General features: G+C 52.3%; 1 protein-coding gene across 1 annotated transcript in view; it reads right to left on the bottom strand.

The window, feature by feature from the left end:
* The window catches only part of ush2a (Usher syndrome 2A (autosomal recessive, mild)), a 303,780-nt gene that overhangs the window by 11,159 nt on the left and 278,117 nt on the right, over nt 1-14,504 (bottom strand). Inside the window, exons 62-69 of the mRNA XM_062522184.1 lie at nt 11,436-11,663; nt 9,670-10,856; nt 8,412-8,744; nt 8,104-8,154; nt 7,923-7,973; nt 7,695-7,745; nt 7,556-7,606; nt 4,283-4,604 (exon numbers count right to left, since the gene is read on the bottom strand). Of these exons, the coding sequence (XP_062378168.1) occupies nt 4,283-4,604; nt 7,556-7,606; nt 7,695-7,745; nt 7,923-7,973; nt 8,104-8,154; nt 8,412-8,744; nt 9,670-10,856; nt 11,436-11,663 (2,274 nt within the window). The remainder of the gene's footprint in view (nt 1-4,282; nt 4,605-7,555; nt 7,607-7,694; nt 7,746-7,922; nt 7,974-8,103; nt 8,155-8,411; nt 8,745-9,669; nt 10,857-11,435; nt 11,664-14,504) is intronic.

The following is a 14,504-nucleotide window of genomic DNA, read 5'->3' on the forward strand; positions in this document are numbered from 1 at the left end:
TGTAACTGGTAGTGAAAAGCCTCCCACACTTACAGTAGGACATGTTCAGATGTCTGTGTATCTCTGTGGTCCTCACATGTTCAGATGTGTGTGTATCTCTGTGGTCCTCACGGGAGATTGCTGTGATGTTTGGGGCAGCCGTGGTGTACTGGTTAGCGCATCGGGCTTGTAACCGGAGGGTTGCCGGTTCGATCCCCGACCAGTCCACCACGGCTGAAGTGCCCTTGAGCAAGGCACCTAACCCCTCACTGCTCCCCGAGCGCCGCTGGTTGGGCAGGCAGCTCACTGCTCTGGGTTGTGTGATTCACCTCACTGTGTGTTCACTGTGTGCTGTGTGTTCACTAATTCGGTTAAATTGGGTTAAATGCAGAGAACTGAATTTCCCTCACGGGATCAAAAAAGTATATATTCTATTCTTTATTCTATTCTGTTGTTAGTACAGCAATGTGGGAGCTCGGAGTGTGTGATGGCAGTCAGGTACTAGTGTATGTGTGTCTGAGTGTGTGTGTGTGTGTGTGTGTGTGTGTGTGTGTGTGTGTGTGTGTGTGTGTGTGTGTGTGTGTTTGTGTGTAGGGGTGTATGTGTGTGTGTGTAGGGGTGTGTGTGTGTGTGTGTGTGTGTGTGTGTTTGTGTGTAGGGGTGTATGTGTGTGTGTGTAGGGGTGTGTGTGTGTGTGTGTGTGTGTGTGTGTCTGTGTGTAGGGGTGTATGTGTGTGCGTTTGTGTGTGTGTGTGTACCAGTTTGTGAATGTGTATGTGTATGTGTATGTGTATGTGTATGTGTATGTGTATGTGTATGTGTATGTGTATGTGGATGTGGATGAGTATGTGTGAGTGTGTGTGTGTGTGTCTCTACAGTATGTGTGTGCATGCGTGTATTCCAGTCACAGAGGGACTGTGTGTCCTTGTGGCGAGATCAGTGTTTTTACGGCGGCGTGGCGGCATGCATACAGAGCTGTAATTAAGCTAATTACGGCTAAATAAAATAAAACACCGTAAACACGGGGCCTCGTCGCTCTCGGATGGACAAGAGGTTTCCACGGCGAGGGTGCTGTTCCTCTCACGCCCAGGGTCTCCCCTGGCAGGGTCGGGGCGCCATGGCGACGCGCTCCTCATGAAAGCAGCCCGGGGTTCAAAAGCTAACTGGTCTGGGTGCGAGTGGTAATTATCGGAGAGCTTCACACACACACACACACACACACACACACACACAGACAACACACACACACACACAGACAACACACACACACACACACACACACAAGCCAGGGAAAGTTGTGTGTGACTGCTCATCGTTTGTGGAGTTTGAGTTCCAGCTGAGAGTTTGTCCTTGTGTTCACTCCAAAAGTCAACTAATGAGGGGAGACAATGAGTTTCCGACAACAGCCCAGTAGGGAACACCAATGCAAAGACGTGCTCTATGTGTAAAACAGTCGGCAACAGCCATGCTATGGTCTACCCTGTGTTAAACAGTAGGATAGGACCATGCTATGGTCTACCCTGTGTTAAACAGTAGGATATGACCATGCTAGCTAAGCGCTAAGATCTGCTCTATGGGTGCCTCTCATTTGGTCTTTTATACACCCTCCCTTCCTTCCTCGATCCTCGTCCTCACTAATTAGGTAAAGAATGACGGGGCGGCAACAATGGAATAGTCTATCCAGTGTTAGTTATAGATCAGTGGGAACGCCCCATGAGGACCGAGCATCGAGGATTGAGGAGAGATGTTGAGAGGCACCCATTGTGTAAAACAGTAGGATATGACCATGCTAAGTGCTAAGGTTTACTGTGTGTTAAACAGTAGGATATGATCATGCTAAGGTCTGCTCTACTGTATGTGTTAAACAGTAGGATATGACCATGCTAAGTCTCAAAGTCTCAAATTCACACTACACTTTTCATTTTTTACCATCACACTTATCGCGATTGCATCTTTTCAGTATACTTATTGACTATTAAACTGTTTAGCTAAATGTTTCTCCACACACTGTCTCCCTTATGTTTTCTCACCAAAAGCGAGCCTGGTGGGCTCAGCAGCTGTGTGTGAATGGACAGCTCTGATTCTGCATACACTATGTGTGTGTGTGTGTGTGAGTGTGTGTGTGTGTGTGTGTCCAGCTCTGAATCTGCATGTGCTGTGCGTGTAATTGATCACCGATAGCATGCAGCCCCCATCCGGTCACATGTCACCAGCAGTTAGCAGCTCCCATGGGAGGTGACCGACAGGCATTAAAAGGTCTTTCCAATACGCGCGCATTTACTGTGCGTGTGTGTGTGTCTCTGTGCATGCATGTGTGTGTGTGTGTGTGTGTGTATGTGTGTATGGGTCTGAGGGCACTGGGGAATAATTTGCTGGGATGTCTGATAATAATTGAGGCTCTAACTGGAGGCTCTAACTGGAGCCCCCCCCCCCACACACACACAAATAACAACATAATACCCCCCCCAGTCTATTCCTACCCCCCCACCCCCACCCCCATATAATAAATTATAGCTCATAAATAAGGCAGAACAATGCGGTGAACCTCCATCGACTCCATCAACTCTGGATCCCTGGATGTGCGGCCCCTGTCGCCTCTCTCCTCTCTGATGTCTGACACACCGATACCTGCGCCGATACGCACGCTTGGAAAGGGTACGCTGTCAATTAGGAGAGGTCGCCGTGCCAACGCATGACTGAGGGATGTGGATTAGACCCCCGTCGGACGGAATTGAGGGAGACAGCGTAGTGTCTGGCCAGTGTAATCATAAACACTGTATTTAAACATACCTCCCATATAGTGTTCATTCATATACTGTACATACTGTATGTTATATAAATAATTCTTGGAGCTGTGTATACCTCGTATACGAGGCTGTGTATACTCGTACGCAGAGTATGGCGTGACGTGAAGTTGGCATGAGGCGAGGTTGGCGTGCATACCTGGTACTTGTAGGTGGTGTGAGGTGTGAGGTTGGCATATGTACCTGGTATAGGTGGTGTGAGGTTTGTTGGTACAGTATATGTACTTGGTACTCGTAGGCGGTGTATGGGGCGAGGTTGGGATAAGGTTGGCATATGTACCTGGTACTCTTAGGGGGTGTATGGGGCGAGGTTGGAATAAGGTTGGCATATGTACCTGGTACTCATAGGTGGTGTGAAGTGTGAGGTTGGCATGCATACCTGGTAGTCGAAGGCGGTGTATGGGGCAAGGTTAACATGCATACCTGGTAGTCGTAGGCGGTGTATGGGGCGAGGTGTGAGGGTGGCATGCATACCTGGTACTCATAGGCGGTGTATGGGGCGAGGTTGGCATACCTGGTACTCATAGGCGGTGTATGGGGCGAGGTTGGCATACCTGGTACTCATAGGCGGTGTATGGGGCGAGGTGTGAGGGTGGCATGCATACCTGGTACTCGTAGGCGGTGTATGGGGCGAGGTTTGAGGTTGGCATGCATACCTGGTACTCATAGGCGGTGTATGGGGCGAGGTTTGAGGTTGGCATGCATACCTGGTACTCATAGGCGGTGTATGGGGCGAGGTTGGCATGCATACCTGGTACTCGTAGGCGGTGTATGGGGCGAGGTTGGCATGCATACCTGGTACTCATAGGCGGTGTATGGGGCGAGGTTGGCATACCTGGTACTCGTAAGCGGTGTATGGGGCGAGGTGTGAGGGTGGCATGCATACCTGGTACTCGTAGGCGGTGTATGGGGCGAGGTGTGAGGGTGGCATGCATACCTGGTACTCGTAGGCGGTGTATGGGGCAAGGTGTGAGGGTGGCATGCATACCTGGTACTCATAGGCGGTGTATGGGGCGAGGTTTGAGGTTGGCATGCATACCTGGTACTCGTAGGCGGTGTATGGGGCGAGGTGTGAGGGTGGCATGCATACCTGGTACTCGTAGGCGGTGTATGGGGCGAGGTGTGAGGGTGGCATGCATACCTGGTACTCGTAGGCGGTGTATGGGGCGAGGTGTGAGGGTGGCATGCATACCTGGTACTCGTAGGCGGTGTATGGGGCGAGGTGTGAGGGTGGCATGCATACCTGGTACTCGTAGGCGGTGTATGGGGCGAGGTTAACATGCATACCTGGTACTCGTAGGCGGTGTATGGGGCGAGGTTAACATGCATACCTGGTACTCGTAGGCGGTGTATGGGGCGAGGTTGGCATACCTGGTACTCGTAGGCGGTGTATGGGGCGAGGTTAACATGCATACCTGGTACTCGTAGGCGGTGTATGGGGCGAGGTTAACATGCATACCTGGTACTCGTAGGCGGTGTATGGGGCGAGGTTGGCATACCTGGTACTCGTAGGCGGTGTATGGGGCGAGGTTGGCGTCGCGGTAGCTGGCGGAGGAGTTGAGGTAGACCCTGGTTGCGGTGGTGGTGGCCTCGCCCTGGAGGACCTCTCTGCGGAGCAGCTCGTAGTGCAGCAGCTGGCCGTTGGGCTGCGCCGGGGGCGACCAGGAGAGCAGGAAGGCCGTCTGGAGCCCCGCCGCGTCCGGCTGCAGCTCCAGCAGTGGCGCGGACTGACCAGCAGGGGGAGACTCGAGAGTCAGCACCGAGGCCCAGTCACTGGCGGCACAGCCCAGCAGGGTACACGCCTCCACACGCACCTCATACCTGAGGATGGGGAGAGAGGATATGATCAGACGCACACACACACACACACACACACACACACACACACACACATCTCACACCTGAGGATAGGGACAAAGCATATCAGACACACACAGACACATGCTCATGCACCTCATACGTGACAATGGGGAGAGAGCATATTATGATCAGACAAACACACACACACACACACACACACACACACACACACACACACACACACACACACACACATACTGTATGCACATGTGGGCCAAACTCAATAATGCTCACCCTCGCTCGCAACACATTCTACTCCACATTTTCCACAACGCATCGACCAAAATAATGACTAATGTCTTGGATCTGTGTCAGGATCTATAGGAATCATGTTGCAGTCCTATACAAAACAGCTTCCATTTCAATCATGTGCTCTCCTCTCCAACCCATTGACCTCATAATGCTTTCCCTTTTACTGTAGGTGATGTTTTTCAGCTTTCTGTTATTCTGGGCTATACGGGACTGGAATCTGCTTTCTGCCACGATCAGTGTTCTCTCTCTCTCTCTCTCTCTCTCTCTCTCTCTCTCACCTCATCGTTTTCCCCTATGATGAAAGTGAAAAATCCCCCGACCTCATCAAACACACAAAAAGGCCTGACCACCACCGGAGACACTTTCATCTCCTCTCCTCTCCTCTCCTCTCCTCTCCTCTCCTCTCCTCTCCTCTCCTCTCCTCTCCTCTCCTCTCCTCTCCTCTCCTCTCCTCTCCTCTCCTCTCCTCTCCCCTCCTCTCCCCTCCTCTCCTCTCCTGTGCTCTCCTCTCCTCTCCTCTCCTCTCCTGCGCTCTCCTCTCCTCTCCTGCGCTCTCCTCTCCTCTCCTCTCCTCTCCTGTGCTCTCCTCTCCTCTCCTCTCGTCTCCTCTCCTCTCCTCTCCTCTCCTGCGCTCCGCTCTGCTCTCACTCAAAGTGACTGCAGGCCCAATGCCAGCCCTGGCAAACAGCACCACCGCACTGAGGTGTTTTCCCCTGATCAACTCGCTGGCATTAGAACCAAGGAGAGGAGAGGGGGAGAGAGATACACAGATAGAGAGAGAGAGAGAAGGAAAGAGACAGAGAGAGAGGTAGAGAGAGAAGGAAAGAGATACACAGATATACACAGATATACTGTATATATATATGGACAGAGAGAGAGAGAGAAGGGGAAAGAGACAGAGAGAGAGAGCGCGAGAGAGAGAATACGAGAGGGAAGGGGAGAGTGAGAGAAAAGGAGAGAGAGAAGGGGAGATATACACAGATAGGCAGATAGATGGAGAGAGAGAGTGAGTGAGAGAGAGAGGGATAGAAAGCGAGAGAAGGGGGAGAAGGGGAGGGAGAGACAATAAGAGAAGGAAAGAAAGAGAAAGAGAAGGATAGTGAAAGAGAGACAAAGAGAGGAAAGAGACAGATAGAGAGGAAGAGAGAAAGAGAGAGAAAGTGACAGAGAGACAAAAACGAGAGAGAGTGAGCGAGTGAGCGAGCGAGAGAGAGAGAGAGAGAGTGGAGAGGTGAACGGAGAGAGAAGGTCGTCTGGGGGAGGCAGTGATGGCGTGATGATAAAGCTGAAGGGGTATTATTATCCCCCAGCTTATCAGTATTTCACTTCAACATACGCGCGTGCGTCCGGCCAGCCCCTTTAATCAGCGCGCATTTGAATGGGGCCGCTATCTCTCAACCGGGGCTTTGTCTCCGCCGCGCCGACACATGACCAAAAACCTCAAGGGTGACTCCTATCCCTCCGCTGTCTCTCTCTCTATCAGTCTCTTCCACCCCTCCGTACCCTGCGCCCTCTCCCCCTCTCCCCCTCTCCTAGTTAAGGATGCTCAATGACATGCGATGAATGAACGGAGGTGTTAAGGACAGCAGGGGTGAGATTTAGGACATGCCCCCGGTATACGTTTTTTTTTACGGTACGACGCACCGTTATTTCAAAACTAAGCATTTGTTATCATTTTTATCAGGCCGTAAGACATCTGCTTGTTTTATCCTTCCCCCAATAAATATAAACGAAATCGTACGTTATCGTAGAAAGAGCCCTGAGTATGAAATAAAGCTCGGCAGAATTTTTCAATATCCTGCTGTTGGGGCAGACTGAGATCACTCCATCAAATGCAAATGCTCAACGTTTAAAACTGTGTCAGGGTGCGATCGCACAGCCAGCGGTTTGCTGCATGTCAAACGTGAGGTGCACAACGCTTGAATAAAACAACGCGCAAATAACGCTTGCAGTCGAACTATTTTCAATTAAAGGCGATCAGGTGCAACAGGCGTGTGTGTACCTGTGGTGTGTGTACCTGTAGTGGGGTTTGAGTCCGGTGATAAGTGTGTGTAGTGTGTGTGGTGTGTGTACCAGAAGTGGGGTTTGAGTCCGGTGATAAGTGTGTGTAGTGTGTGTGGTGTGTGTACCAGAAGTGGGGTTTGAGTCCGGTGATAAGTGTGTGTAGTGTGTGTGGTGTGTGTACCAGAAGTGGGGTTTGAGTCCGGTGATATGTGTGTGTGTAGTGTGTGTGGTGTGTGTACCTGTAGTGGGGTTTGAGTCCGGTATTATGTGTGTGGTGTGTGTAGTGTGTGGCGTGTGTGGTGTGTGTGTAGTGTGTGCACCTGTAGTGTGGTTTGAGTCCAGCGATAAGTGTGTGTAGTGTGTGGTGTGTGGCGTGTGTGTAGTGTGTGTAGTTAAGTGTGTGTGGCGTGTGTGTAGTGTGTGTGGCGTGTGCGTAGTGTGTGTGGCGTGTGTGTAGTGTGTGTGGTGTGTGTGTAGTGTGTGTGGCGTGTGTGTAGTGTGTGTGATGTGTGAGGTGTGTGTGTAGTGTGCGTGGCGTGTGTGTAGTGTGTGTGGTGTGTTTAGATAAGTGTGTGTGTAGTGTGTGTAGTGTGTAGTGTGTGTAGTGTGTGTAGTGTGTGTAGTGTGTGTACCTGTAGTGTGTGTAGTGTGTGTACCTGTAGTGTGGCTTGAGTCCGGTGAGGCTGGCGGAGCGGCTGTGGAAGGCGCTGTGCTCGGGGGGGAAGAGGTGGCGGTGTGTGTAGTGTGTGTAGTGTGTGTAGTGTGTGTAGTTAAGTGTGTGGTGTGTGTGTGTACCTGTAGTGTGGCTTGAGTCCGGTGAGGCTGGCGGAGCGGCTGTGGAAGGCGCTGTGCTCGGGGGGGAAGAGGTGGCGGTGTGTGTAGTGTGTGTAGTGTGTGTAGTGTGTAGTGTGTAGTGTGTGTAGTGTGTAGTGTGTGTAGTGTGTAGTGTGTGTAGTGTGTAGTGTGTGTAGTGTGTAGTGTGTGTAGTGTGTGTAGTGTGTGTAGTGTGTGTAGTGTGTGTACCTGTAGTGTGGCTTGAGTCCGGTGAGGCTGGCGGAGCGGCTGTGGAAGGCGCTGTGCTCGGGGGGGAAGAGGTGGCGGTGTGTGTAGTGTGTGTAGTGTGTGTAGTGTGTGTAGTGTGTAGTGTGTGTAGTGTGTGTAGTGTGTGTACCTGTAGTGTGTGTAGTGTGTGTAGTGTGTGTACCTGTAGTGTGGCTTGAGTCCGGTGAGGCTGGCGGAGCGGCTGCGGAAGGCGCTGTGCTCGGGGGGGAAGAGGTGGCGGTGTGTGTAGTGTGTGTACCTGTAGTGTGTGTAGTGTGTGTACCTGTAGTGTGGCTTGAGTCCGGTGATAAGTGTGTGTGTAGTGTGTGTAGTGTGTGTACCTGTAGTGTGGCTTGAGTCCGGTGAGGCTGGCGGAGCGGCTGCGGAAGGCGCTGTGCTCGGGGGGGAAGAGGTGGCGGTGTGTGTAGTGTGTGTAGTGTGTGTAGTTAAGTGTGTGGTGTGTGTGTGTACCTGTAGTGTGGCTTGAGTCCGGTGAGGCTGGCGGAGCGGCGGTGGAAGGCGCTGTGCTCGGGGGGGAAGAGGTGGCGGCGGCCGCTGGGCTCGGCCGGGTCGCGGCTGTACACGGCGTAGCTGAGGATGGCGCCGTTGGGCCGCGCCGGAGCCTCCCATTGGACCAGCACGCTGGCCGCGCCGGTGGCCTGCAGTTTGGGCGGGGCGACACCAGAGGGCGCTGATGGGCGCGTGCGGGCCACTGCCGCGGGGCTGACGGCGGCGCCCTGGCTGTTGTTGGCCGTCACCGCGTAGCTGTACTCCACACTGGGCAGCAGCGTGAAGTCGTGGTACCTGCAGGCAGGTGAGGCACAGCACTCCCTCAGTCATCACACACAGTTACACTCAAACCTAAACACATCAGAACTAGTGTGTGTGTGAATAGAATAGAAGAATAGAATATATACTTTTTTGATCCCGTGAGGGAAATTCAGTTCTCTGCATTTAACCCAATTTAACCGAATTAGTGAACACACAGCACACAGTGAACACACAGTGAGGTGAATCACACAACCCAGAGCAGTGAGCTGCCTGCCCAACCAGCGGTGCTCGGGGAGCAGTGAGGGGTTAGGTGCCTTGCTCAAGGGCACTTCAGCCGTGGTGGACTGGTCGGGGATCGAACCGGCAACCCTCCGGTTACAAGTCCGATGCGCTAACCAGTACACCACAGCTGCCCACGGCTGTGTGTGTGTGTGTGTGTGTGTGTGTGTGTGTGTGTGTGTGTGTGTGTGTGTGTGTGTGTGTGTGTGTGTGTGTGTGTGTGTGTGTGTGTGTGTGTGTGTGTGTGTGTGTGTGTGTGTGTGTGTGTGTGTTGGGGGGGGGGGGGGGTTCATTCAAAGGGTCTGATATCAAGCTGAAAAGAGTCACTGAATGTAATTCAGTTAATTTGAATGTTCCTTCAAGTTAATTTAATTTTCTTTGGACATTAGAATACTTGGTAATCATTTCTCTCGTTAAACTAAGACCTACTGTGAGTAAGTAGCACAGCCAACTTCCAGTACTGCACTAAGGTCCTTTTTTGTGACGCCATTAAGAGACAGTATCACTAGTTATGGGGACTAATTTTGGAGGCTGGTCACCAGTTCTTAAAGCTTCTCAATGACTCCTACTGTCATACATGCACACACTGCATACCTGAGGAGGGAAACACAACACATACAAACACACACACACACACACACACACACACACACACACACAGAGGCTGCGCGTCTCTCACCGTGTGTCGTTCCCCACGTACACCAGCTGTCCGTCCCTGCGCAGCTCGTAGCCCGTGATGACCCCGTTGGGCCGCCCCGGCTCCCTCCAGCTCACCTCCACCGACTCCGAGCCCGTGACCTTGAGCACGGGCGCCTGAAGGTCGTCCGGGGGGGCCTCCCGCGTGTGCAGGGGGGTCGGGCCGCTGACGGTGCACCCCCCGTTGGTGCAGGCCCTGAGGGTCAGCTCATAGTGTGTGTACGGCAGCAGAGTGGACACCAGTGTGTTCAGCTTCCTCCCGCGATACGCCTCCTCCCCGTCCACCAGCAGCACGTAGAGGGTGATCTCCCCGTTCTGGATGGATGGTACGCCCCAGGAGACGCTGGCCGAGTGCGCCGTGACGTTGGTGGCCGTGGGAGGTTCCACCGTGGCGGGGGGAGCCTCCAGAGTCCTGATTTGGGTGGGGTCGCTGGCGACGCAGCCCTCGGCGGTGCACGCCACGACGGCGTAGCTGTAGACGGCGAACGGCGCCAGGTCCTCGTCCGTGTGGCGGAGGACGCCCGAGTCGAAGCTGAAGTGGAAGCTGGCGTTGTTGCGCAGGATGCGGTAGGTCAGCAGCACGCCGTTGCTCTCGAGGGGAGGGGCCCACGACACCTCCAGCGCGTAGGGGTTCCCCTCCACGTGATTGACGGACGGGGCGGCGAATCCCCGCGGAGACGCCTGCTTGGTGCGCACGGTGAGCCAGGGGCTGTCGGCGTGTCCGGCGGCGTTGACCGCCCGCACGAGGAACGCGTAGTGGCTCCACGGCTGCAGGCCCGTCACGTTGTGCGAGAAGCTGCTCGCCCGCGTGTCGTTCTCCGTGAACACGACCTTCGCCTTCTGAAGGTCGTCCTCCTCCGTCCGCGACCGTCCCGTGTCCAAGGTCACCGCCATGACCCGGTAATGGAGGATGCGGCCGTTTGGGTGCGTGGGCGGGAGCCAGTGCAGCTGCACGCTGTTGGCACTGATTGGCTCAGCCACCAGAGGGGGCGGGGCGGAAGGGGGCGCTTCCTCCGTGGTGATTGGCTGAGGGGGCGTTCGAGTGCATCCGGCGGCCGTGCAGGCCTCCAGCACCAGGGTGTAGGTGGTGAAGGGTTCCAGGCGGCGGAACAGGAACTGGCGCGAGAGCCCACTGAACTCCAGGTTACCCTCGTTATAGATGTTGTACATCTGAGGACACACACACACGCGCGCGCACACATACACACAATGCAAGCATGCATGCACACACGCATGCACACGCACACACACACACACACACACACACACACACACACACACACACACACACACACACACACACACACACACACACACACAATGCACGCACGCACGCACACACGCACACACGCACACACACACACACACACACACACACACACACACACACACACACACACACACACACACACACACACACACACACACACACACACACACACACACACACACACACACACACACACACACACACACACACACACACACACACACACACACACACACACACACAGAAGTATAAGATATAAAACATTTCATGCAGTGATCATTGGCAATGATACAATCACATAACAGTAACTACATCTGAAAAAAAAGTGTTTCCTGTCTCCACCCTGTGATGCGTTTCCTGTCTCCACCCTGTGATGCGTTTCCTGTCTCCACCCTGTGATGCGTTTCCTGTCTCCTCCCTGTGATGCGCTTCCTGTCTCCACCCCTGTGATGCGTTTCCTGTCTCCACCCTCCCCCTACCTTGATGTCTCCGTTGGGCACGGCGGGCTGGTCCCAGATCAGCAGCAGGGCGCGGCCCTGCTCCCTCCTCTCCACGCTGAAGTTGGCCAGGCCGCTGGGCGAGGCGTCCAGGGTGCGCGCGGCTGCCCAGGGGCTGGACGCGCTGCCCGCTCCGTTCACCGCCTCCACCCGCACGCTGTAGGTGGTGTGGGGCTCCAGACCGAACACATGGGCCTGCAGGCTGTCCCCCTGCAACACACACACACACACACACGCACACATGCACACACACACACACACACACACACACACACACACACACACACACACACACACACACACACACACACACACACGGATATTGATGAGTGTCCAATTTATGCAGTTGTAGTAGGTACAGTGTGCGCATTGTAGTACCATACATCTACACCAACTACAACATGCACACTGTAGGTGGTGTAGGGCTCCAGACCGAACACATGGGCCTGCAGGCTGTCCCCCTGCAACACACACACACACACACACACACACACACACACACACACGCATATTGATGAGTGTCCAATTTATCTACAATACATCTACACCAACTACAACACACACACACTGTATGCGCACGCTGTAGGTGGTGTAGGGCTCCAGACCGAACACATGGGCCTGCAGGCTGTCCCCCTGCAACACACACATACACACACACACACACACACACACACACACACACACACACGCATATTGATGAGTGTCCAATTTATCTACAATACATCTACACCAACTACAACACACACACACTGTATGCACACGCTGTAGGTGGTGTAGGGCTCCAGACCGAACACATGGGCCTGCAGGCTGTCCCCCTGCAACACACACACACACACACACACACACACGGATATTGATGAGTGTCCAATTTATGCAGTTGTAGTAGGTACAGTGTGCGCACTGTAGTACAATACATCTACACCAACTACAACATGCACACTGTTTGCGCACACTGTAGGGCTCCAGACCAAACACATGTTCCTGTCCATAGGCTGTCCCCCTGCAACAAACACACACACACACAGATATTGATGAGTGTCCAATTTATGCAATTGTGGATGTAGGTATACAGTAGATGTAATATAAACATCTACACCTACTACAATGCGCACACTGTACGCGCACACTGTAGATAGTGTAGGGCCCCAGATCAAAAACATGGCCCTGCAGGCTGTCCCCCTGCAATGTACACACACACACACACACACACACACACGCGCACACGCGCACACGCACACACACACACACAGATATTGATATTGATATTGATATTGATATTGTCCAATGTACTCTCTTAGCAAAAAAAGGTACTATATAAAACCAACAATGGCTCTATTGCATGCTTCATAGATGACAAAATATTAAATACAAAGAAAGTGACTGACAATACAGTAAGTATAAATAAAATATGTACTGTATCTTAAGTACTAGCTTACGTTCTAATCGATGAACACCAGACTTGCTTTCAAATGAACACAATAATCCCAAACCTACTGGATGAAAATGCAGTAAATTGGTTCAGAGGCACAAATGAAAAAAAAAAAACGGAAAAAAAGAAAACAAAAAAAGCAACTGCAGAGCAGTAAGTTCCCACTGGGTGGGTTCTCCACAAATCTCCTGGACGTTCCTCTTCCAGCATAAATATGCATTTGAATCCCAGCAGCACTCTGTGGCTCTCCGACGACACCAGACGTGAGAGTCAGCTTGTGTGTTTATGCAAAAAAGCTCAGAGTTTATTCTGCAAATTGATTTTCTGCATGTTCATGTCATGTTTTCCAAAGGGGCCCTGGGTGCTGCGTGTCAGCAGTCTTGGGTAAGCCTGGGGTTTGGGAGTGTGTACACACACACACACACACACACACACACACACACACACACACACACACACACTCGTGCGGCGTGCCTGTGTTTGGCTTTAGATGGGATTAATCAGGATGGGCTTTCAGCAGTTAGCCCGTTTCAGCACAGCTGCCGCTAGCAGACAGAACTGCTAGCATACTGCTGGGACATTAGCATAAATACAGACGCCTCTGTTTGAGAGAGAACACACACACACACACACACACACACACAAACTTACGCATACACACAAACACACACACACACACACACACACACACACACACACACACACACAAACTTACGCATACACACAAACACACACATACACACACACACACACAATGCTGGCAGGATGCAGTCCTGATAACTGGGGTTTGTAAATAGCTATTTCTTCTACATGTTTTTAAACAGCAAACAGGATTAATAATTCCCCTGTCACAAGACAGGATGAGAGAAAGAAAGAGAAACAGAGATAGAAAGAGAGAGAGAAAAAGCGAGAAATAGTGAGAGAGCGAGGGAGACAGGATCGAGAGAGAGAGAGAGAGAGACAAAAAATTAAAAGAGCAAAGCTTTTCCTTTGTAAATGGATCCACTTAACCAGTGCCAGAAAAACAACAGGCGTAAGCCAGAGTGCAAACAATAATCTTCCCCTGACAGATTAAACCCTAGAAATCCATTACGTGGCGGGGAGCTTCTGGGGCGGTTAAAGGTAGCTGTTTTACGCGCTGAAATATGGAAAGCATGTGGACCATAAAGCGGAAAACATATGCACAGTGTCAATAGCAACAGCTGCTTGGTTGGGTTTTTATTTTAGTGCCGAGACGGAGGGGCCGCCCCTAGATGGCAATGCTATCAAACACTTTTACCCAAACACACACACACACACACACACATGCACACACACACACACACACACACACACACACACACACACACACACACACACACACACACACACACACACACTCGCGCGCACACGTCCTCTCCGCATTAACAAGCGCCTGCCTGCTCAGCCGAGACGCTCAAGGCAGCCATTAAAAAGCGACTAAGAGAATTGATTTTTTGTTATAGATTTCTAAATAAATGTTTACAGCTTCGCATCCCTAAAAGTGAAGGTGTTTAAGTTTTCATTAGGAGAAAAGGGAAAGAGGCGTCTGCGGCTGAATCAGGGGGCTCCCGGGAGCATTTCCATATGAAATCATTGAAATC

Source organism: Sardina pilchardus, chromosome 20, assembly GCF_963854185.1.
Source record: "Sardina pilchardus chromosome 20, fSarPil1.1, whole genome shotgun sequence".
NCBI lineage: Eukaryota > Metazoa > Chordata > Actinopteri > Clupeiformes > Clupeidae > Sardina > Sardina pilchardus.